The 22697-nt window shown below is 67.7% G+C and overlaps 1 protein-coding gene across 4 annotated transcripts in view; it reads left to right on the top strand.

Annotated features, from left to right (window-relative positions):
- The window catches only part of ADGRB1 (adhesion G protein-coupled receptor B1), a 54291-nt gene extending 32626 nt beyond the window's left edge, over positions 1-21665 (top strand). For 3 of the 4 annotated variants that reach the window (XM_053660787.1, XM_053660789.1, XM_053660788.1), the window contains 13 exons: positions 3508-3611; positions 4738-4840; positions 5512-5662; positions 5990-6059; positions 7284-7350; positions 9042-9127; positions 13345-13516; positions 15176-15271; positions 16916-16970; positions 18851-19536; positions 20089-20124; positions 20348-20452; positions 20938-21665. In XM_053660787.1, coding sequence (XP_053516762.1) covers positions 3508-3611; positions 4738-4840; positions 5512-5662; positions 5990-6059; positions 7284-7350; positions 9042-9127; positions 13345-13516; positions 15176-15271; positions 16916-16970; positions 18851-19536; positions 20089-20124; positions 20348-20452; positions 20938-21135 — 1929 coding nt within the window. In that variant the 3' untranslated portion in view covers positions 21136-21665. The remainder of the gene's footprint in view (positions 1-3507; positions 3612-4737; positions 4841-5511; positions 5663-5989; positions 6060-7283; positions 7351-9041; positions 9128-13344; positions 13517-15175; positions 15272-16915; positions 16971-18850; positions 19537-20088; positions 20125-20347; positions 20453-20937) is intronic. The other variant, XM_037166659.2, reaches the window with a different exon arrangement.
- The last annotated feature ends 1032 nt before the right edge of the window (positions 21666-22697 follow it).

Genomic DNA, 22697 nt, shown 5'->3' with positions numbered 1-22697 from the left:
TTGGCTTCCACCCCCGTGGGGGGTGCTGACCCCGTGCTGCTCGTGGGGGGCACAGTGAGGTGCAGACCAGCTGGTGGGGGCTCCTGGAGCAGGGCCCGGCTGCCTCCTTCTCGGGCGGGGGCCGAGCGCGCAGGCCTGGCGCTGAGAGCAATGCTCGGGGAGGGCGGCACTTGGGCGAGTGGGTGGCTGTGCTGGTGCAACTCGGGAGTGAAGGAACTTGATGCCAAGGGGGCCTTTCTAGGAAAAGCCGACCTGTGCCAGGTGCCTTGGAGCGGGAGCAGCCAGGCCCCACCGCCCAGGGCGGCAGGCGGAAGGCGGGGCCGACCGCAGAGGGCCTTGAGGCTCTGTCTGGCGCTGCGTCAGTGGACGAGCTCAGGGGTTTCTGGGGGCAGCCTCGTGCGTGGCGTTGGTGTGCATGGAGGCGGGACTCAGGCTGTGTGTCAGGCACCCCGTCCCTGCGCCCCAGAAGAGGCACCGAGGTCAGGCATGCAGGGCTCACGGCAGCTGTGAAGCCGAGGGCAGGCCGCCTGGCCTCTCTGAGCCTCGGTTTCCTCATCTCTGAGACAGGATGGCAGTCGGGGCCTCACCTGGTTCTGTGACCCCTGAAGGGCATGGGTGTGAGCAGGGAGCGAGTGTGCCAGAGGCCCCGGGGTGGGCTCCAGCCTGCCCGAGCTCCCCTGCCTGCCAGCAGCCTGGCACTGCCTTCCTCTGGCTTTGGGCCAGCTCTAGCTCAGGGGGATGTCACCCCAGAGGTGCCAGGCCGGGAGCGACCGAGAACAAAGGGAGGACCACAGTCATGCACCCCCAGTGCTGTGCTGAGCCCCGAGTGCCTGTGGCTGGGACAGACCCCAGTCTTGGCCTGGTGGGGCAGGGCCTGTGTGGACAGGCCTGAGCAGCCCCTGGGGGGGCTTGCTGCTCTCCCAGAGCACCCTCTCTCCTGGGGGCGGTTCGAGGGCCAGGCGTGCATAGGACGTTTGCAGCGGGGCCCTGAGGGGTGAGCAGGAGTTCACTAGTGAGCTTGGGGCGGATGTGGGGGGCGGTTGTCCAGGGAAGACAAGAAAGGCAAGAAATGGGAGGCAGGGTGGGGTTCAGACGTCAGAGCTGCGCCCGGAAGAGCACAGCCCACTGGGCCCTGGAGGAGCCCCTGCAGGACTGAGGCAGGGTGGCCCAGGAGCGGGGGGGGGAGCGGTCCGGGCTGGGTGCATGGGGGATGGACGAGGGCCCGCCTGCCTCCACCAGCAGGGCCAGCTGGACACTCCGGGTGTGGGTTTCGGTCCGAGTAGGCAGACCAGCATCACAGGGTGGGAGACAGCCTCCAGGGACAAGTTCAAAGCGAGGGCCCAGAGACGCCAGCGGGGTGGGTGCTGTGGGTGGGCCCAGGAGCCAGAGAGGAATGAGGATGGGGGAGTGAAGGGAGACCGGACGGAGGAGCCGGAGCGCCAACTCCCACTGTGCCGCCGCGGGCGTGCTCTGAGTCACATCCGTGAGGGGGCCGGGGCCACCTGCCTCAAGGCTGCGTGGGGGGGGGGGGACGGGGTGAGGTGTTTACAGCACCCGCCACGGCTGGGCGGGCAGCAAACAGCCCGGTTGTCGATGGCGGTGTCCCTGGGTGTGCCTGACCCTGGGTTACACGTGCAACCTGGGCCTAGGCTCCAGGTGACCAGGGTCAGGGCTCAGAGTGTGCTCAGGGTCACGGCCAGCCTGCAATGCAGTGAGGGCATATTTGTTGGGCAGCTGGGAGCCGTGGGCAGGGTCGGAGCGGGGACTGAGGTGGTGCCGGAGGAGGGAAAGCGGTGCGTCTGGGGGCAGAGCGGAAGTGGGCGTCCAGGTGGGGGGTGACCCAGCCCCGTGGACCATGCGGGGAAGCCCAGGCTTCCGGGACACCCTGGAGAGGCTCAGGACGAGGTAGGGGTGCTGAGGACTAGGGCTGTGTGCTCAGGCCGGGCACCGAGATGTCACCTGGGAGAGAAACCGCCGTGGGACGGGCAAGGGCAGAGGGCCGGCTGCGGCGCCACACTCCGCCAGGGCGCTGGACTCCGGCAGGTGGCCGCTCTCTGCGTCACCTGGTACCAGTCTCTCACCCTCAGGTCTCCAGCCCAGCCAGCAAGGCCTGGGGTTTTCTGACACCCTTGCCCACCCGTCCTGTCACCTGTCCCCTTTACATGGTCCAGAGCCTGCCAGGCAGAGAGGAGGAGGGAGCAGGTGGGCAAGCCGGCGGGTGTGTGGCTGCCGGGCCTAATGGGGACAGGGGGAGGCAGATGGCCACGAGCAGGCGGGAGCCGCTCACTCAGCCACCCATGACCCACGTGACTGGCTGTGGGCCAGCCCCGTGTCCTAGAAACATTTGTTGGGGTTACCCTGCCCCCACTTATCACTTTCTCACTGGCCTTCTCCCAGCCATGGGCTGGTTATGGGGTGATGGGGCTCCCACAGAGCCCCCACTTTGGAGCCTAGTCTCTGGTAGACAGTGGCACTGTTCTCGTCCCCGGCAAAGCATGCAGGTGGGGGAGCCGCCCCCCGTCCCCCTGGGGTAACCGGGGGCCTGCCTGGAGGAGGCTTCCTGGCTGAGCCTGGCGGGTCCGCGGCACCTGGTGCGCCCAGGCGATCGGGGGAGCGGATGTGCTGGTGAGCACGGGCCCAGGGCCAGGAGGCAGGTTATGAGGTGTGCCAGGAGTGCGGGTCTGCAGCAGCGCTGGAGCCCCAGGTGGGCGACCTCACACCTCACCTTGACCTCGGAGAGAAGAGGGAGAGGCGGGAGCTCACAGCCGGGTGTCTGGCCCCCCATCCACACTGGCGGGAGCTCAGCGGTCACACCCGTGCCCGGCCCAGGCTGGCGGCAGCTGAGAGGCCGGCAGGCGCTGGGCCTCGTTGGGGGCCAGGGCCCAGGGGTGTCGTGGGCTGGGGCAGAGGGGCCAGGCTGTGCTGGAAGTCAGGACCGGCTGCCCCTGAGTGCCGCGGGGCTGGGCCTGCCCTCTGCTTTCTGCCTGGCCAGGTGGCAGCTAGGACAAACGGCCAATGGGGACCCGGAGGGTGGGGTGCTGAGGCTACCAGTTCAGGGCCAGCTAAGCCCAGAGTCCAGAGCCCCCCTCCCTGGAGCCAGCCAGCTCCCTAGGGGCTAACAGACATTGGTGCTGGAGCTGTGTCCCCAGCGATGGGAAGTTGTCAGCTTCAGGGTGGGGGATCCCCTCCACTTCCGGCCACGCTGTCCCCACCATCTTTCCCAGACCTGAGAGGCAGCAGGCCGGGAGGGGCTGTAGCTGTCTGGGGGCTGGTGCGTCCAGCCCCCCATCGTCCTCCGTAGTGCGCTCTCGGGCCCCGGGCGCTGCGGGACGGTGGGTGGACGGGGAGGGGCCCTTTAGTGGGTATTTGTGAGATTCTCTGGCTGCTGCTCGGAGGAGAGCTCCAGAGGGCTGGAGGGTGGGGGGCGGAGGCAGGAACCCTGCCCGGGGCCGGTCTGCACGTCCGTCCAGCCCCCGCCCTCACTCTGGTCTCCCCTCAAATCCCCAGAACATGGAGAAGGTGGCGGTGCCGTCGGTGACGCTCATCGTGGGCTGCGGCGTGTCCTCCCTGACCCTGCTCATGCTGATCATCATCTACGTCTCCGTGTGGAGGTGGGGTCCCCGTGGGCCGGGCCGGGGACCCGGGGTCCTGGGAAGGGGGCTGTGTCCTGCCTGAGGGTGCCGGTGTCCGGGTGGTCAGCATGCAATGCCCCGCCTCCGGGCCCACGTGCCCTGAGCCCCTGTGGACACGCCCCTCCCAGACCCGGGGGTGGGCGTGGGGCGGCCGCACTGCGGTTTGGAAGGCCGAGCCCGCGACGCTCCAGGCGCCTCCTCCCACAGCTGCCCCAGCCCACTGCCGCCAGGCCTCCACCCTGACGGTCCAGGGGGCAGCGGAAGCCAGGAGCGGGGTCAGGGCCCACCCGAGGCCACCCGTCACAGCAGGCCACATCGCAGCCACCAAAGCTCTGCCCTGTGTCCTCACCTTGCCACCTGCCTGGGTCTCAGCCACCCAGGCCACCGGGGGCACTGAGTGGGAACCCAGAGTAGAACTGTGACAGGTGGCCCACCCTGCGTATGTCAGTCACAGCCCAAGGGACGGCTGCCGTCAGCCTCACCCCGTCTCAGGAGAGAGCGAGGTGTGGAGGGGTTGGGACAGGTTCCCAGGGTCACACAGACACAGGGGGCCTAGGCTCCTCAGCCCCCACGCAGAACCCCTCCACCTTCTTGTCTCAAGGTCAGGATCAGGCTGGGGGACAGGGCCAGGGCAACGGGGTGCTGCTGGGGTGAAGACCGGAGGCGGGACCCTGAGAGGGAGCTCTGTAGCTCTGCCCGGGCTGTCCAGTGGCAGGGAGGGGATTGCGCATGACAAGGAGAAGCAATTTTAAGGATGAGTCACTCCCAGCAGGAGAAGGCAGCTGTATTTAGAGGCTCCCCAGGGCTCTCCCTGGCGCCTGACTGCACTGGAACTTGGTACGTGGTGCAGTAGGCGTGGTGGGGGAGGTGGCGATGGTGAGGATGGTGATGGTGATGGTAGTGATGGTGGTCGTTGTGGTAATGTGGTGATGATGGCGATGGTGGTGGTGTGGTGATGTGGTGATGGTGGTACTTGTGATGGTGGTGATGGTGCCAGCCCCACTGTTTGTGGGAGGCAGCAACCCTACTCGGTGCGGCCACAGAAGCCCAGGTCTTGTGAAGCGAGCCCCTGCCGGGCGCTGACCGGGGGCCCCCCTCCCTGCAGGTACATCCGCTCCGAGCGCTCCGTCATCCTCATCAACTTCTGCCTGTCCATCATCTCCTCCAACGCGCTCATCCTCGTCGGGCAGACCCAGACCAGAAACAAGGTACCGCCCTGGACCTGCCCTGCACATCCCGGTGTCCCTGGGTGGCGTGGGCGAGGGTGGCAAGGGTGACCGCAGCAGGGCCTGGGCCCTGGGGTCCCCAGGAAGCTTAAGGAGGAGGGGACCGGAGCCACTAGCTGTCCTTTCCGCTCCTCCCCTGGCCACGGTGGCCACATGGCGCAGGCCCAGGATGGGGTGGGGCTGTCCCTAGGCCAGGATGGACACTGGTACTCGGTGTCTGGAGTGTCCAGCTGGACAGAAGTTTTGTGATGAGCCAGCTCAGGCCTCTCTCCCAAGCCCACTGCTGGGCACCAGTCTGAGCTTGTCCTTGCCTTATCCTGTGGCCTTGTGGGTGAGCTGCCTTCCCTGGGCCTTGAGGTCAGTACCTCCTGCGTAGGTGGGCTTGAACCAGAGCTCTGCGGTGGGCTCCTGGCCAGCTTTTGGTGTGTCTGTGAATGGGTGGGAGGGGCACCTGTCCCTGGCCATTTGTGGGTTAGGTCACACAAGCACCTGCCGGGGGCTTAGATGTTCCTCAGCCCATCTCAGGGCCATGGACCAGCGACCCCTCAGTGGCTTCCTGCCTGGGGCTGGCCCTGATCACCGCTGCGGTCGCTGGGCCACTCAGGTGGCCGCGGGGCCCACGCAGCCCCCCACCCACACGCCCGCCCGCCCAGGTGGTGTGCACGCTGGTGGCCGCCTTCCTGCACTTCTTCTTCCTGTCCTCCTTCTGCTGGGTGCTCACCGAGGCCTGGCAGTCCTACATGGCCGTGACCGGCCGCCTGCGCAACCGGCTCATCCGCAAGCGCTTCCTCTGCCTGGGCTGGGGTGAGTGCCCGCCCTGCCGCCCCACGCGCCCCGGTGCGCCCGCCCTCCCCCCGGGACCCCTGTTCCCCTCACACGGAGCTGCCAGATAAGTTCTCGACGCCAAGTGGAACTGAACTTCGGGTAACGAATAACATTTTAGTGTAACTATGTTCCATTCGACACAACGTAAACCGAAAGTGTTCCGTCCGACATCCGGAAGTCGGAGGGCCCGGCTGCCCTGCCCCCATTTCCTTACGTCCTCGCCCCATCCCCCTCCTGACCCCTCACCCTCCACCGGAGGGCGTGGTGGCGGGGCACCCACCTGTCTCCCTGCTCCTCCTTCCCCAGGGCTCCCCGCACTGGTCGTGGCTGTGTCTGTGGGGTTCACCAAGGCCCGAGGGTACAGCACCGTGAACTAGTGAGTCGGGGCAGCACGGGGATGGGGGCCCTCCCGGCACCTCCGGGCCCTGCCCCTGCCCTAGAGGGTGACAGCTGGTTGCACCCCCCACCTCACAGATGGAGGTGGCCCCGAGCTGGAGGCCAGGCTCCCCGAGTGGCCACCTCTCCTAGCCAGCTCTGCCCAGCCATGGGCAGAGGGGCCAAGAGAAGCCGAGTCCCCTCCCTCTATCCAGGACAGGCCAGTCAGCCTCTCTGAGCCCCCAAACCTGCACCTGTGGGCTGCAGGGAAGCCCTGGGCAGGGCGGGGCAGGTGGGGGTCTGTTCCTCAGAGGAAGCCACCGCCCTGCAGGATCAGCCGGGCGAGGGCCAGGGACCCTGACTTGCCAGGCTGGGGAGCTTGGGCTCATCCTGGAAGCAGCTTGGCTCCCTGAGGCGGGGGTGGGGGCAGGGGACCCGAGCTCTGCAGGTCTCCCGCTCGCAGGGACGGGGAAGGAGCGGGTGATGAGGGCCCCAAGGAGCCGCTGGCACTGGCTGCGCCCGTTGGGGTCACGGTACAGCCCAGGGCACAGGATGTGGGGGCCCCTGAGCAACTCCCCGTCTAGGGGGGCAATGGACAGGAACAGAGACCCAGTTCCTGGGGGCCCCAGGGGGTGAGTGCCGAGAGCGGTGGGCTCGGGAGGGGAACAGTCTGTTTGCAGATGGCCAGAGAGAAGGCTCAGGGAAAGGAAGCCGGGGGGGGGGGGGGGACAGGGAGGGTGCCCTCCATAGGGTCGAGGCTCCGGGGACCGCCGTGAGGGGTGTCCAGGAAACTTGGGGGAGAGTGGCGCTCCAGACAGAGTGAGAAGTGCGGAAGAGCCGGCCCAGACTCAGCAGAAGCCCAGGTGCTGGGGCCACGCAGCTGCGGCAGGTGGGCAGGCAGAGGACCAGGCCCGACCCAGCCCAGCTTCTGGCGTCATGGCAGGAAGGGGTCTTGGCGGAGAGGGAAGGTGACCAGGGTCGGTCCACCCCTGCTCTGGGGCCCGCTGCTCCACCTGTAGACTGGGGGTTATGGGGCCACCCAGCCCCCCGCCCCAGGGCTCTGAAGCCGGAAAATGAGCGTGAGGTTCCCACCCTGGGCTACACGTCTTCCGCGCTGGCAGCCTCTGCCCCTCGCAGGGTCTCCCCCGTCCCCAGCCTGTGGTGCCCACCCCCCATCACGGGCGGGACCCACACCTGGCCACTGACCAGGCGTCTCCTTCCCCAGCTGCTGGCTGTCCCTGGAGGGAGGACTGCTGTATGCTTTCGTGGGACCGGCCGCCGCTGTGGTGCTGGTATGGACCCCACGGCCCCGGGCTCCAGCCTGGAACCGCAAGTTCTGATCCCCGTCCCCGGGGTGGGGCGTGTCAACAGCCCCCTGACCTGCCTTCGGGGTGCAGCGGTGCAGAGGCCGGGCTGGGACAGCCACCTAAGATTCCTGAGCAAAACTTGCCTGATTCTTGGGGACCAGCTCTGTACCCGCCAGGCCTGTGCACGTTTGCCGAGAGAGGGGGCGGCGGGTGGATGGGCACACCCAGGGGAGCCTCAGAGCCTGGGGCGGGGCGTTCTTCTCCTTGGGTGGGGCCAGGACAAGGGAGCCCCTCCCCTCCCTCGGCCCTCAGTGTTCTTTCTGCTGTCCCCACGTTCTTTTGGTGAGGGATGTGAGAGTGCCAAGTGGCACCAGGGTCATTGTCCCCAGGTTACAGGTGAGCATGGGAGCCAGGACCCAGCTCCTTGGTTCCTGGGAGGCGTGGGCAGAGAGGGGCTTGCCTCCAGGCTGGTCTGCGCAGCCGGTCAGCGGCCAGGGACCATTTCAGGGCAGGCGCCCCCCAGGGGAGGGCTGAGGCAGGAACCTCTTCCCACCCTGTGTCTGTTCTCAGGATGCATCTGGAGGGGAGGGCTGGCCCTGACCCACGGCTGTGGGACCTCTGCCCAGGGGCCCCTGGGGACATGGGGACATGCAAATGAAGGCTGAAGATAGAGTGTGCTGCAGGCAGGTGGCAGCTGGGGTCCTGCCCTCCGCTGGCCCTGCCATGTGACAAAGGAGGTCACCCAGGAAAGTCACCTCCATGCTGTCAGGCTGCGGAGTATTTGATGACCCTGTCTGGGACCTTCTGTTGACGGTGGGAGGCAGGGCCCGGGCACCCACTCAGTGTGGAGTCAGCCTTCCTGGGCCCCTGGGCCCAGGGACCCACATGTCCAAGCCGCAGGGACTCAGCAGAGGCCAAGCTGCCTCCGGGGAGGGTGGGAGCAGGGCAGGGGGCCTTCGTGGGAGGGTCGGAGGGAGAGGCCAAGGAGCTGTGCGAGGGGTGCCCTGGGGACACTTATCTGAGTCCCAGGTGGCAGTTAAGCAGCAGCCTGCGGAGAACCACCTCCCAGGGCGGGGCCAGCCCTGGTGCTGGTGTTCCCGAGCTACAGGCTGTGAAGGGCTCCCGGGCTGAGAAGGAGGGAGGCAGCACCTGGGTGGGAATGAGCTCCCCACAGTGGGTGGGGTTCGAGAGCCTGGGTGGGGCACGCTGGCCTGGAGGTCACTAGAGGTCACTCCCAGGCTCTGAACGGGGCAAGCAAAGTCAGCCCCACTCGGGGGGAGGGCCAGGTTCAGCCCGACCCCAGCCTGACCTCTGGACAAATGGAACCCCGCTTTACACACCATGGCTGGCCACAGTGGAGACGGCAGGCAGGCCACTGGGTTGGCCAGTTGCGCCCACCTGACACCGCCTGTAGGAAGAGGCCCCCCGTCACCCTGTGCGCCTGCACTGGGTCAGCCTGGCCCTTCCCCGTGACCCCTCCGCCTGACAGGGCTCCCAGGTCCTGGTGGAGCCTGCGAGGTGGGGGGTCACGTGGGAGGCTTGGGCTTCAGCGCTGGGCCTTACGGGGGCGGGACGGGTCTCTGGGCACAGAGGACCTCGCCAGACAGCGGGGACAGATGGCGGGGCGCAGCGGTGGGGCCGAGTGCAGGCTACCCACACCCGCCTCTGCCCGGCAGGTGAACATGGCCATCGGGATCCTGGTGTTCAACAAGCTCGTGTCCAAAGACGGCATCACGGACAAGAAGCTGAAGGAGCGGGCAGGGTAGGACCCAGAGCTCACCCCCCACCCCGCCCGGCCCAGGCAGAGGGGTGCCAGGGCCCCCGCTGTGACAGGGCGTGTGTCCCGGGAGGTCCGCAGAGACCCCAGTGCTGCCAGTTCCCCCCTCCCTCCCCTTGGGGTTGGGGGCCCACCCTAGGGCACCGTCAGCACAGGAACAAGGAGTGGTACATGGGCCCGGTGGCCTCCCACCCGAGAAAGTGGCCTGGCCAGGGGCACACGGCCCAGCCGGTGGCGGTTCCGAGTGGCTCGGCCTTGCCCAGCAGTGGGGGGCGTGCTGCCCCTCAGTCCTGCGGGGAACGGGCTCCAGGATGAAGGGGTGCAGGTCACCTCCAGGCCAGCGGCAGGTGGGACCGTCCCCCCTCTGTCCGTCCCCCAGCCAGGCTGGTGTCTGCGTCGGGGTCCCTCCCACCTCGTGCCAGTCTTGCTTGGCCTGTCTGTCTCCCCTCTGTCTGTCCCTCTTCCTGCTCTCCCCAGTGAGCCAGAGTTTCAGGAAACCAGCCCCTTGGGGCCTTGGTGGGTTCTGGTCTTGGGTAGACACCAGCCTGAGGGAGGTCTGTGGCCCTGGATGCCCACAGCGGCTGGGAGCGTGGCCTCGGGTGGGCAGTTCGGGAACCGGACCGACCGGTCTGCGCAGGCCCATCCCCCCGCCTCCCGGACAGCAGGAGGCCCCACGCCCGCAGGCTGCCCAGCCAGTGCCTCGGGGCAGGCCCACCCCGTGCAGGACTCTGTCTGAACCTGCGGCCCCCCTGGAGGCAGGCTCTGTCGTGTCCGCACGTTGCAGCGAGACCACCGAGGCTTGGGCAGGTGGCCCAGGGCTGGAGCCCTAGGTTCCGAGAGCCCAGCCCGTCTAACCACGGCCTGCTCTCCGTGGCCGCTTCCCGCCATGCCCCGGGGGCCGGGCTTGGGAGCACTGGTGGGAGGCAGCCGGCCCCACAGCGTCCCCCGGGCCCCTCACGTGTGCTTAGGGCAGGCCTGCTGGGCCACCGTCCCAGTCACTCTCAGGCAGGGGCTGTGCCGGTCAGACAGGGCACCAGGGACCAGAGAACGAGCAGTGGCCTGGCCCCGAGGGTTTTGCGTCTTTGTGTAAATGTGTGTGGGCGGCCCAGCCCTCCCGAGGCCCAGGCTCTGGTGCGCCGGGTGGGAAGAGGACCCAAGGACGGCTCTCCCTCAGGCCCCATCCGTCCCAGCCCTCAAGACCTTGTCCCCAGTCCCACAGGTCCCCCCTCTGTCTCTGTAGGGTCCCATCCCTACCCCCTCCGGAGCCTCATCTCCCCAAGACCCCTTTCCCACATTCTCCAAGACCCTGTCCCCAACCCCCAGGACCCCGGCCCAGGAGGCTCCGGCTGGACTGCAGTCTGGCCGCCCCCACCTGCCCCCTTGTTCTCCGTGAGAACCTCCTCTGCCCGGTTCCAGCCTCTGCCACTGTCACAGCCGGCCTCCCTGGGCCCCTCCGGCGCGCCCCCGCTCGTGCCCCTGCGGAGCCCTCTCTGAGGTCAGCGCCCCTCCGAAGCCCCAGTAACGCCGTGTCGGTGCCTCTCGGTGCCCGCCCACCTGTGCATCCATCTCCGCTCTCCTCTGAGTCACAAATTTTGCTTGTCTGACGCTTTTGCTACCATTTCCGTCATCCCCGCTGCTCTCCCCAGGGCTCCAGGCAGCCCCCACCCCCAGGGCCTCTCAGGGCCAGAGACCTGAGGGCAGGGAGCCCACCGGGCAGGTGGCTGTGGGCCAGCAGCTCCCCGAGTGTGCTGTGAGCATGAGCGTGTGGGTACAAGTGTGTTCACGTGTGTGTCTGCATGTTGGCCAGTGTGTGCCTGTGGATGTGTGTGTGGCAGGAAGGGCCAGCGTTCTCATCTGGTGTCCCCGGTGCCACCCAGGGCTGTGAGCAGGGCAGGGCTTCGTGGGCCTGGCGTCCCAGGTGGAGGCTGCACCTGGAGGGGGCGTGGCCCTGTCTCCGGCCCACACATCCCTGACCCTGGGACCCTCCTGTGTGTGCTCCCTGGGCTAGACCCTGGGACCCGGGGCTGCAATGCCCCCCGTGGGCAGCGCGTGAGCACGGGTGGGCCGGGTCAGGCTCGGGCTCGTCTGGCTGAGTCCCTGCCCCCTCCTAGGGGAACCTGACTTTGCTAAGGGGACAGGCGAGGTGACTGCCCACAGGCCTGCCCCACCCACTCCTCCCCTGCCTTGATCAGTCAGGGCCTGCGTGGGCTGCCTCTGCAGAGGCTGTGGAGTGAGTTTCAGGTCCCCAAGCTCACTGTCAGGCCTCGGGCCGGGGAGAGATGACTCACAGAGGATGAGGACTGGGTGGGGGTGGCGCTGGCCCAGCCTGGGCTCCGCCTGCTCCAGACCTGGGGTCCAGGCCCAGCCAGAGAAGGCCCAGGTGGAGGTGAGGAGAGACCGCCCCGCCCCACCCTCACGAAGAGGAAGAACCGGGGCGAGAACGGGAGGGGTGAGGGACTGCCATCACCGAGTAGACTCGAATCTCCCTGGGGGAGGCCCCCTTGTCCAGGCTGGTGCCGAGCGCAGGCACAGCAGCGGCGGGAGGGGGGTAGAGGCCAGTCTCGGAGTGAGAAGGGGAGCCTGTGGGGGGGTCCGCCAGGAGACTTCCCCACCCGGGGAAAGGGCCCTGCGCAGGACACGTCCTGTGTGAGGGCAGCGCTGCTGTCTGAGGGGGCCTGGGGGAGACCCCAAGGTAGTTTGAGGTAGGAGGGGAGGAGAATGTCTGTGAGGTCCAGTTCTGGAGCCCCCACTCTGCCTGGGGAGAAGGGGCGGCTTCAGGGTGACCGCTGGCTCTGGCCTAGACCCCCCCCCCCGGCGGGCGGCCGTGGAGTGGTCCCTGAGTTGGGGCAGGCCCTGGGGTTGGGAGTAGGACCAGGGCCTCTGTCCCGGAGGAGAAACTTGGGCCTGGGCTTGGGGACCCTGGTCTTAGAGATCGGCGGCAGGGGGCGGGCAGAGGAGACTGAGGGAGAAGAGGCGGTGAAGGGGGCCCGGGAGCGCAGGGCCTAAGAGGCCAGTGGGCTGCCGCACCCAGTCCCAGAGGTGGGAGGTGAGTATGGGCAGGCGTGTCCCAGCCTTGGCCTCGGGTCCCCTGTGGGTCCTAGCCCACAGGGCAGAGTGGGTAGTCTGGGGGAAGTTTCTGCCCCGGCCGAGGCTCCACAGGTTTGGGGGTCCTTGTCCTGGCTGGACCCTAGCCCTGTGTCCCCAGCTGCTTCCTGGTGGCTCTGCCCTGCGTCCCTGTCTCCGATACGCTGGCCCACCTGCCCTGCTCGTGCTGCGAGGGAGGAGGGAGCCAGTGGCCCGGACAGCACCCCCACCCCTGGGGGTCACCTCAGTGGCCCCAGCAACCCCTCAGAGCCCTCGCGGGCTGGCACTCATCTCTGGGGACAGAGCTCACCCTGGCTGGGTCCTCCGGCTGCTGTGGCCCTGAGAGGCATGACAGTGACCAGGATGGGTCACGGGTCCTAAGCCCCTGCAGGTGCTCTTTCTGTGCCCACGACAGCCCTTTGAAGCAGCTTCGTGTCCCCACTGCACAGTCTGGGAGGTGGGCTCCAAATGGGCGTGAGTGGAGCCTGTGATGTGTCGGGGGGGGGGGGCCCAGACTGCCGAGGGCAGTGACTGGAGAGGGCAGGTGTGCTCCTGGAAGACTGCCTGGAGGAGGCAGCCCCCCTTCACCCGAGATGGGCAGGGGAGGGAACCACCAAGAGGAGGAAGCGCCTGTCAGTCTCTGTTCCTGTCGGTCTCTGCCCGTGTCCTCTGCCTGCCTGGCTGTGTCTGTCCTGTCGCCTCCCTCCCAGACTCTCTCCTCTCCGTCTCCCTCCCTCCCTCTGTCCGGAGCCCAGAAGCCTGGCCAAGCACTCCACCCGGTGGCCATCTTGCTCTCCGGGCCCTGGACCCTGACTAGGGAGGGACCTGAGGGCTCTGTGGGGACCTGGGACCCGGAACTGTAGGAGCTTCCTCCCCTCCCTACAGCCTCCTGGACAGTCCAGAACTTGGGTGCCCCAGAGGGCTCCCTCCCTCACTGGCCTCCCTCACTGGGCACCCACCCCCTGAGTCCCCAGCGCCCCCAGGAGCCTCAGGCTGCTCAGGGAGGGGTGGAGCAGAGGGGAAACATCCCAGGCCCGGAGGGGGGGCGGGGGGGCCCCCCCGGCCCCGGCAGGGAGGCGGGGCTGAGGCCGGGCGGCCCTGACTCGCCCCGTCCGCAGGGCCTCGCTGTGGAGCTCCTGCGTGGTGCTGCCGCTGCTGGCGCTGACCTGGATGTCGGCCGTGCTCGCCGTCACCGACCGCCGCTCCGCCCTCTTCCAGATCCTCTTCGCCGTCTTCGACTCACTCGAGGGCTTCGTCATAGTGATGGTGCACTGCATCCTGCGCAGAGAGGTGGGCGCGCCGGCGCCCCAGGGGTCCCGGGCTGCGGGGGCATCCACTGAGGTAGCCCTGTGCCATGTTCTGGCTCAGACGGGGGTGCAGCCTGGGCCCACAGGAGCCATGGGAGGCCCCTGTTCTGGCATTTTCCGGACCTCTCCAGAGGTAGCCAGGCAAGGCTCTGGCCCAGCTACATCAGGCTGCCACCTGGCAGGAGGCAGGGACCAGGGCCATGTTCCCAGTCGCAGGGAGTCCAGATGTGAAACCTTGTGCATCTTGGCGTGGATGGACTTGGTGCTGCTTCAGGGCCGTGAGGAGAGCAGGAAGGCCAAGTACAGGCTCATGTGGGGGCCACTGGTGGGCAGGGCACCAAGTCCCAGCGCCAGGACATCCACGGGGCTGTGGGGGCGGGAGCGGGCGGACAGATTCCAGGTCCCCTGGAACCTCCTGGAATGCGGCAGAGGCGTGCTTTAAAGCTCACAGATCCGGAAGGATGCGGAGGCCGGGAAGCAGAGCTCAGCCCGGTGCGCAGCCGCAACCAGAGGCTGGGGGCAGCAGGCTCACCCCACGGGGCCCAGACAGCTCTGGAGTGGGGCCCCCTGGGCCCCAAGGGAAGGCCGAGTGGGGCTGCTGATTCTCCGTCCGTTTAGGGGCCAACTTCAGCTCCTGAATGGGCAGCAATGCACCCACTGGACCCCTGCCAGGAGCTTCCCTGTCCAGGGTGGACACAGGCCCCAGGGTGCCTGCGCCATTGAGGACGCGGATGCCGTATTGAGAACGTATCAGGGGAAAGACGGGTACTGACCTTGGTCACCCCACCAGCCGAGGACCCCCCCGCACCAGGCTCATAGCTCCCAAGGAGCTGGTAGCCCCTCTCCAGGGGCTCTGATCTCGGGGAAAGGCACGAGTGCAGACCCAAAGTTTTTGCTGCCAAAGGGGCCCTCGTTAGTCCTGAGGGTCCGCTCCAAAGGACCTGAGGACAGCCTGCAACCAAAAGAGCACAGGCCCCCCAGTGGGCCCCGGAGACAACCCAGAAGGAAAATGTCATGGGACGTGGCCGTGTGGGCACACTCTGGCCCCCATCGGCTCATACCCGTGGTCTGGTGACAGCCCCTTCTGCAGACGGCGGCCACGTACTGCCCAGGCTCTCAGGCCACACTTGTGGCCCTCAGTGGCCCGGCTCCTGTGAGACAGGGACAGCAGGCTGTAGAAAGGGACCTCAGAGGACAGAGAGTGCCCGTGGGAGATATGAGCAGGCGAGCACAGACTGTGGCCTTCTGAGGAGTCCCTGGCCCTAGTGGGTGACCCCCCCCCCGCCCCATGGATGGCGGATGCGGCTGCTCCTCATACAGACCCGTGGCCCCACCCAGGACGCTTGGGGACACCCGGGTGGGCATTGCTCGAGCAGGCGAGGGCCAGGCCCTGGGCGGGCCCAGACAGTCCTCGAAGCGGGGGCCGTGGTGGCAAAGTGCAGGCAGGACACCGGGCGACCCTCCTCAGCCTGATGAGGGGCCTGCAGCACCGTGTTGTGGGGTTCTCGCCACGAGGAGCACAGAGACTCTCAGAAAAGCCGCTGGGCCTCGGTGGACTAGCCTGCCCCCGCCCCCTGCACCACAGCCAGTGCTGTCCTCATGGGCGGGGGTGTCACCAACCACCTGTGCTCTGTCCCCTCAGGTCCAGGATGCTGTGAAGTGCCGAGTGGTCGATCGCCAGGAGGAGGGCAACGGGGACTCGGGGGGCTCCTTCCAGAACGGCCACGCCCAGCTCATGGTAGGGCTCGGAGCAGGGTGCAGGCTGCCTCTGCGCCTGCCAGGCCCCGAGGCCCCGTCACGAGGAACTCTGAGCCCAGTCTGAGGCCGGGACCAGGCTCCCCGGGGCCACGTCCCTGGTCCAGAGTCTGGGGGATGGGCAGGTCGAGTGGCCGAGAGCCTGAGTGGGGCTGGTAGCAGCAGGTGTCTTGGGTCGGACACCACCTCGGTGTCCCCACCCTTGCCTCATCTCCTGCCCTCTCCAGCTGCCCCTCAGGCCTTGCAGCCCCAGGTGCCCCGCCCGCAAGCCCCGCCCGCCCCTGCCACTCGCCCCCAGGTGTGCGCCGAGGGGCCGGCTTCCCTGGGGAGCCCTCCCTGACCCCCCATGGCAGTGCCCGTTCCAGCGCTGGCAGTGCCTCGGTGACCCCTCCCCACTGGCACTCTGAGGCTGCTGCCCACTGGGTGCCCCGGGCACGCAGTGAGGCGGCAGGCGGCAGGCACCCATGGGGTCTTCGGGGTGCCTTGCCACGCCACAGTGGTCGATAGGGCCCCAGGCAGGGCCTCGGCAGATGCCGGTGCCAGCCTGGGGTACGCTGCCGGCGTTCTTCAGGGCAAGGGGGGCCCCAAGGTGGAGGAGGCCAGCTCCTGGGCCCCTGACGCTGCTCCTGGCCTAACCTCCAACCTCGGGCTCTGTGGTCTTCCGGCTAAAGGAACCTCCAGGTTTGAGATGCAGGGCCCGGCTGTTCCCTGGGGCCAGTCGCCCCGGAGGAGGCCACACGCTGACCTGGGGTGGCCGAGCTGGATCCCCAGCTCTGGGCCAGGCCAGAGTGGGTGCTGCATGCAGCAGGGACCACAGCCACGGCTCGTGGTCCCGCCCAGGCCCTGGACATCTGTGTTGCAACCCTGTTCTGCCCCCTTGGCTGGCCAGCCTCCCCCCCCTCAACCCCCAGGCTGTCTCAAGGACTGAAGGGGTGATGTGGAGCAGGTCCCCACAACCCACTGCTCGGCAGTTGGTGGCCTGAACCGCAGGGGGCTCCCCTGTGGGGTCTGTGTGCCCCAGTGGGGGAATGGGAGGGCCCGGACAGGGGTCCTTGAACTGGAGGCCCAGGGAATGGGGCAGGGGAGATGGGCTGGGGAGGAGTGAGCACAGGAGGACAGGAGTGAGCTGCGGTGGGACTGGCTTCCCACTTCCCAGCTAATCCATGAGTGCCTTGTGGAGGGAACATGCTCACGTGTGCCTGCACATGCATGCATCTGCACACACGCAAACGGTGCACAGGCCTGCTTGCATGTGCACACACTTGTGTGTGTATGAAAATGTGCACGTGCATGTGTACACATGTGCACATGCATGCACACAAACAGGCGTGTGTGATCTATGTGCATGTATGGGTGCAATGCACATGCATGCTCGTGTGCACACGTGTGTGTGTGTGCACAGGCGAGAGCATGGAAGGCATGGCTGTCCTTAAGGCGCTCACTTGGTGTGAACACGTCAGCACACGGGCACCTCTGAATGTGTGCAGTGTGCACACACACCAGACACACACAGCACACGCGCCCCTCCCGGGTGCGGCCGCAGCCCCAGCGTGGCCCTTCCCCATCAGCCTTCCCGGCCCGGCCCGCAGCCCGGGGGCCCTCACCTCGCCCCGCTTCTGTCTTGCAGACCGACTTCGAGAAGGATGTGGACCTGGCCTGTAGATCAGGTGAGCGCCTGACAGGTGAGAGCGACGGTGGCCTGGCCCGGGCCCACTGGCTTTTTTTTCCTTTCTTTGTGCATCTGTCTGATCATTTGTCTGTCCTCACCCAGCCCTGCCTCCCCCCAGCCCACCTAGGCGGAGGAGACGCTGTCCTGTGAGCCCTGAGCAGGGAGACGGGGCGGGGGGGGGGGTGCCTCCCAGCCCAGCCACACCTCTGGGGCTGCAGGCAGGGTCCCTGGCGCATGGACCCCTGTGCTGGTGGAGTTCGCAGTCCCGCACAGGGCCTCTGGCCCCACCCTGTCCCCACTGTGCCTCAGTCCCCAACACCATGGACACTGCCAGTCCCCAGCCCCACCCGCCTCCTCACAGGGGCAGTGAGGCTTGGCCGGCTCTGTCCTCCGCTCCGCCTCCCCCTCCCTCGAGGGCTCGTGTTCTGTGTTGCATTCATTCCCCCGCTGTTAGTCCGACTGCCGAGGGGGGCGAGGTGGGTTTCCAACACAGGGCACACCAGTGGGAGTGGGAGGAAGCAGGTAGAAGGACTCACTGCTGAGCTTCCTGGAAGCAAGGGCAGGAAGGGAATTAATTGCCCAATAAAAGGAAGCTCCTCCGGGATCAGTGCTCTATGAGCCAAGGGTCTGTGGGAATGACAGGCAGTCCTTCGAGGGCACCGCCTCCCTCTAGTCTGTCAGGTATTTGGGGAAAACTTCTGTACGGACAACCCAGGGATTAGCTGGGACAGCCCCGGGTGGGGAGTGTCAGCTGCTGCCAGGTAGACCCAGGAGGGCTTCCTGGAGGAGGTGATCTGTAGGTTGGCATGAATGGGAGCTGGAGCCACCCCCATCTTAGTCTCAAGCTATCTGACCAGTCTCCCTGGGAGGCAGCCTCAAGGCTTGGGGGCTCTGGGGGACTTGGCCCCACCTTGTGTGGGTGGGGTGGCCTCTCCGCCCGTATTTCCTTCCTCATTGGGAAGGTGGCCCAGCCTGGCCCATACCTCAGGAACAAGAAATGGCTGGTGGCTGTGGGTCTGGGGACAGCTGGGAGGGAGTTTCACAGACACAACCAAGCTCCAGGTGTGGGGAGCGGATGCCGCGTGGGCAGGCACCGGGTGGGCAGGCATCCAGCCAGGGGCCGGGCCCCGCACGCAGCCCGACTGCTGCCCAGTGCATGGGAGGCGCCGGGCCAGGTCCACGGGGCCTGACGCTCAGTCCGTGTGGGCAGAGAGGCCACAAGTGTGGGGCCCTTCAGCCTGGTTTGGGGACAGGTTTAGCAGAGACGGTCCCGTCGGACCCCACGGAGCGGAGCTAAGAGCTGTGAGCAAGGGAGCAGGGTGTTGGTGGCCCGCGTGTGGGGGGAGGCTGGGGGGGGGGCTGCCTAAGAGGCTCCGGCCCGTAGCGGGCGAGTGACCAGCAGCCTGGGCAGTTGGGTGGCTGTGCGCTGGCGAGACAGGACGCAGGGAGTGGCCGACGGTCGCCGGTCCCGGGGCCGGGCGGAGGCGCGGTGCGGGAGCCGGGCTGCCTGGGTTCTCCGAGGTCCTGCCCAGGTCAGATGCCCGGTGAGTAGCGCGGTGCTGATGCCCAGGTCAGAGGTCAGCGCAGCCCGGTCCCACCGTGGCTGAACAGGAGAGACCGAGGCTGGGCCCCAGAAGCGGGCCGTCCTCCCCACGTCAAGAAGCTGTGTCCTCGAACTTCCAGGCAGCGTGGGTCACCTCGGGGCCATCAGAGGCCACCCAGCTTCTGGAAGGGCAGTGTGTGGGCGGTGGTCATCTGTCCTCTGGTGTGGCACCCTGTGTCCCAGCCCCGTGTGAAAGCGCAAAGGGACCCCGGGGGCTGCAGTGCCTCACGTGGGGGGTGCATCCAGCGGGGCCCTGGCCAGGCCGCTCTGACCCCTCCCCTGTCCCTCAGTGCTGAACAAGGACATCGCGGCCTGCCGCACGGCCACCATCACCGGCACGCTCAAGCGGCCGTCCCTGCCCGAGGAGGAGAAGCTGAAGCTGGCCCACGCCAAGGTGCCGCCCCCCAACTTCAACAGCCTGCCAGCCAGTGTGTCCAAGCTGCACACGCACGGCTCCCCCCGCTGCCCGGGCGGCCCCCTGCCCGACTTCCCCAACCACTCGCTGACCCTCAAGAAGAGCCGCGCTCCCAAGTCCTCCTTCGTGGGTGACGGGGACATCTTCAAGAAGCTGGACTCGGAGCTGAGCCGGGCCCAGGAGAAGGCCTTGGACACGAGCTACGTGATCCTCCCCACGGCCACGGCCACACTGCGGCCCAAACCCCAGGAGGAGCCCAAGTACAGCATCCACATCGACCAGATGCCCCAGACGCGCCTCATCCACCTCAACATGGCGCCTGACGCTGGGCCCCCCGCCCGCAGCCCGCCCTCCCGCCAGCCCCCGGAGGCGCCCCCCACCCAGCCCCCACCACCCCCTCCTCCGCCACCCCCCCAGCAGCCTCTGCCCCCACCGCCCACCCTGGAGCCGGCGCCCCCCAGCCTGGGGGAGCCCAGGGAGCCTGCCGCCCACCCGGGGCCCAGCACGGGGACTGGGACCAAGAACGAGAATGTCTCCACCTTGTCCGTGAGCTCCCTGGAGGTGAGGGCCGCCCAGGGTGGGGGGCCAGGGTCCCTAGCTGGCAAAGGAAAGGCACACACCCCAGGCGCCTCAGATTTGGGCTGGCAGCCAGCGTCAGGCAGCACCCCACCTCACTGGCTGAGAGTCCCATCGGCCTGGCTTAGGACCAAGGTGTCCTGGCTCCGCCCAGAGGGAGTGCCAGCTGCTGTCCCCACTCGGCCTCAACCCTGCTGGTCTCTCAGGGCGTGGTCCCAGGAGGGTGGTCTGGCCCATTGCAAGTGGCTCAAGGACCCCCACTGCACTTGAACCTGCTGGGGCTGAGCCCCTCCCTTCTGTAGTTGGGTGGTCACTCTTTAGACCTGAAACCTGGAGTTGAAGCCCACGCTCTGCTCAGCCTGCAAGACGTGAAACTCAGAGACTGGAGGGGTGGGGGCGGCCAGGCCCAGCACCCCAAGGGCAGGTATGGGGTGCTGGGGTTCCTGCTACTCCACCTTTAGGCAAGGAGAGGCCAGGACTTGTGGTCAGGGAGGTTTTAGGGGCTGGTTACAAGTGCACAAACTCCTCTCCCCACAGAGGCGGAAGTCGCGGTATGCAGAGCTGGACTTCGAGGTGGGTCCGGGGCCCCTTCTGCCAACGCCTGGGGCCAGGTGTGTTCTGAGCCTCTGGCCAGGCGGCTCAGGCAGGCCCAGTAGGCCAGGCAAGGCCTGGGGGGGAGGATCCTGCCCTGACCTGGGAGGCCTGGCCCCCAGGGGCCAGCCCACAGGCCGGCAGAGGACAGGTCAGGGCAGCCCCCTGCAGCTCAGGACTCCCACCCGCCCCTCCTCCCCTGCAGAAAATCATGCACACACGGAAGCGGCACCAGGACATGTTCCAGGACCTGAACCGGAAGCTGCAGCACGCGGAGAAGGACAAGGAGGTGCTGGGTCCGGAGAGCAAGGTCTGGGGCCGGGGCAGGGCCTGGGGGCATGGGGCGGGGCCTGGGGGCCGGGGCGGGGCCTGCGGGCATGGGGCGGGGCCTGGGGGCTGGGGCGGGGCCTGGGGGCCTGGGGCGGGGCGGCCGGGGAAGCGCCCTGAGGTGAGACTGCCTCTCCCAGCCGTCCTGAGGCCCTGTCCATTCATCTCTTTATTCCTCCAGCCTTGCAGGGCTCCTGGAAGGTTTGGGGCCCATCTGGAAGGGTAGGGAAGCACGTGGGGGAGGGTAGCCTGGGGCCTCCAGCTGCCCTTCCCTGCAGGTCACCCCAGACCCTGACCCACTGGCGGGCCGCAGCCCTGGTGCAGTCCGGGAGGAGCTCTGCACCTGCTGCCCCACTGTGCTGGGCCTCCCGTGCCCTGCCTGTACCTCTCAGGTCTGACTCCCCTCTTCATTCTTTTCTCCATCCCTGTCCGTCCCCCTCTCCGGCCGCCCCGCCCACTGGCCTGCAGCCGGAAAAGCAGCAGACACCCAACAAGCGGCCCTGGGAGAGCCTCCGGAAAGCCCACGGGCCGCCCGCGTGGGTGAAGAAGGAGCTGGAGCCGCTGCCCCCGTCGCCCCTGGAGCTGCGGAGCTCGGAGTGGGAGAAGTCGGGTGCCACCATCCCGCTGGTGGCCCAGGACATCACGGACCTCCAGACCGAGGTCTGAGCCGGTGGGCGGTGGCCACACACTGGGCACGGAGCAGGGGTGCTGCTCCGCCCGCTCCTGCTGCAGGGTGGGCGCCCGCACACTCGAGGGCGGTGGGCCCGGCCCACGCCCCGGCCTCAGGGCACTCGGACGGCGGCCAGGCGGAGGCCCGCAGTGCTGGGACCAGAGCCAGACGGGACAGGACGCGGCAGCCCCAGCGGCACGGGGCTCCAGAGGCTGGACGGAGCCTCGGACTCTGCCCTCCTCGGACCCAGCCCCGGCGGTTGGACGGGCGGCGGTGGACAGTGGCCAGGCGGGGTGCAGCCAGCACCCTCAGGACGCCCGCCCGAGCCGCTGCAACAGAGGACCAGCCTGCTTGGCCCGGCCGGCCCGGCCCCGTTTTTTAGACCCACTTCCTCGGAAAGCAGCCAGCCCCCACCCGCCCGGGCCCTGGCCGCCTCGACCCAGGCAGGGGCACAGCCCTCGCCCCGCCTGCCCTCAGTGGCAGGCCCAGAGGCCCACTCCGGGACGAAGCAGGGGTGGGGAATCTATTTTTTCTCTCCTTTTCTTTTCTTCAATAAAAAGAATTAAAAACCCACACCTGTTCTCTGAGGCTCCCTCTGGCCAGCGTGCAGGCCTGGGCGGCCTGGGCCCTGCGGCTGAGGCTGAGGCTGGACTCTGCCCACCAGCCTCGCTCCCTCCACCAGGCAGAGAGGCTGGGGAGGCCTGGTTGGCACCTGGGTTTCACCGTTCCCTGTGCCCTGCTTGGGCGTCAGGGACCTGCCAAGAGGGCCGTGGCCCCGAGCAGCCGCTCATCTCCGGGGGTGCTGGGCAGGGACCTGACAGGGAGCCCATCAGCCTGGACCGCCTCCTCTCCTCAGACCTCGGGACTCATGGGGCAGGCATTTGTCGTCCCTGGGGCCTGAGTCATCACGGGAGGGACACCCTGGGACAATGACGAAGGCGGAGTGAAAGACTCGGGGGAAGGAGGGAGCCGGGGTGCCCCCTTTCCTGCTGGCTGGGTGAGGGGGCGCCATCTCCTCCAGGACCTCAGCATCCCCTGTCCCACCCACGTACCCCTCTGTCCTGGGGCAGGGCCAGGGCAGGCTAGACTTGGGACCATATGCTGGGGTCCCGGGACTCCACTGTCAAAGGGGCAGGTGTGAGGGACGAAGGTGGACACCCACAGCTGCCCCACACATCTAGGGCAGGGTGTGCACCAGGCCCCCTTCCTGGTCCGCCCAGGCCTTTGCCCCATCCCAGCTCGGTTCACACTGTGTGGCCCCCATGCACTTTCCGAGGAGGGCACCCTGGGAGCAGAAATGCTTGCTAGAAATGCTTGCTGGTCCTGCCACTTCTCCGTGTTTCCAGCAGGGGGCAGCCTGCGCCTCCACAGGGAGCCCAGCTGGGAAGCTGAGCAGGATGGGGATGGTTGGCCAGGCCCTGCTCCAGCAGGGCCCCTGCACCCCACGGGGGTGCCCCAAGGCCTCAGGAAGTCTGAGACAGTGAACAGAGGCTCCAGCTCGGAGAGGGGGTGTGCAGGTAGGCCGTTTGGGGGTGTGCAGTGCCTGGAAGATAATGGG

Source organism: Artibeus jamaicensis, unplaced genomic scaffold (assembly GCF_021234435.1).
Source record: "Artibeus jamaicensis isolate MK-2021 breed Jamaican fruit bat unplaced genomic scaffold, CSHL_Jam_final scaffold_916, whole genome shotgun sequence".
NCBI lineage: Eukaryota > Metazoa > Chordata > Mammalia > Chiroptera > Phyllostomidae > Artibeus > Artibeus jamaicensis.
This window is presented reverse-complemented; position numbering and strand designations above follow the sequence as displayed.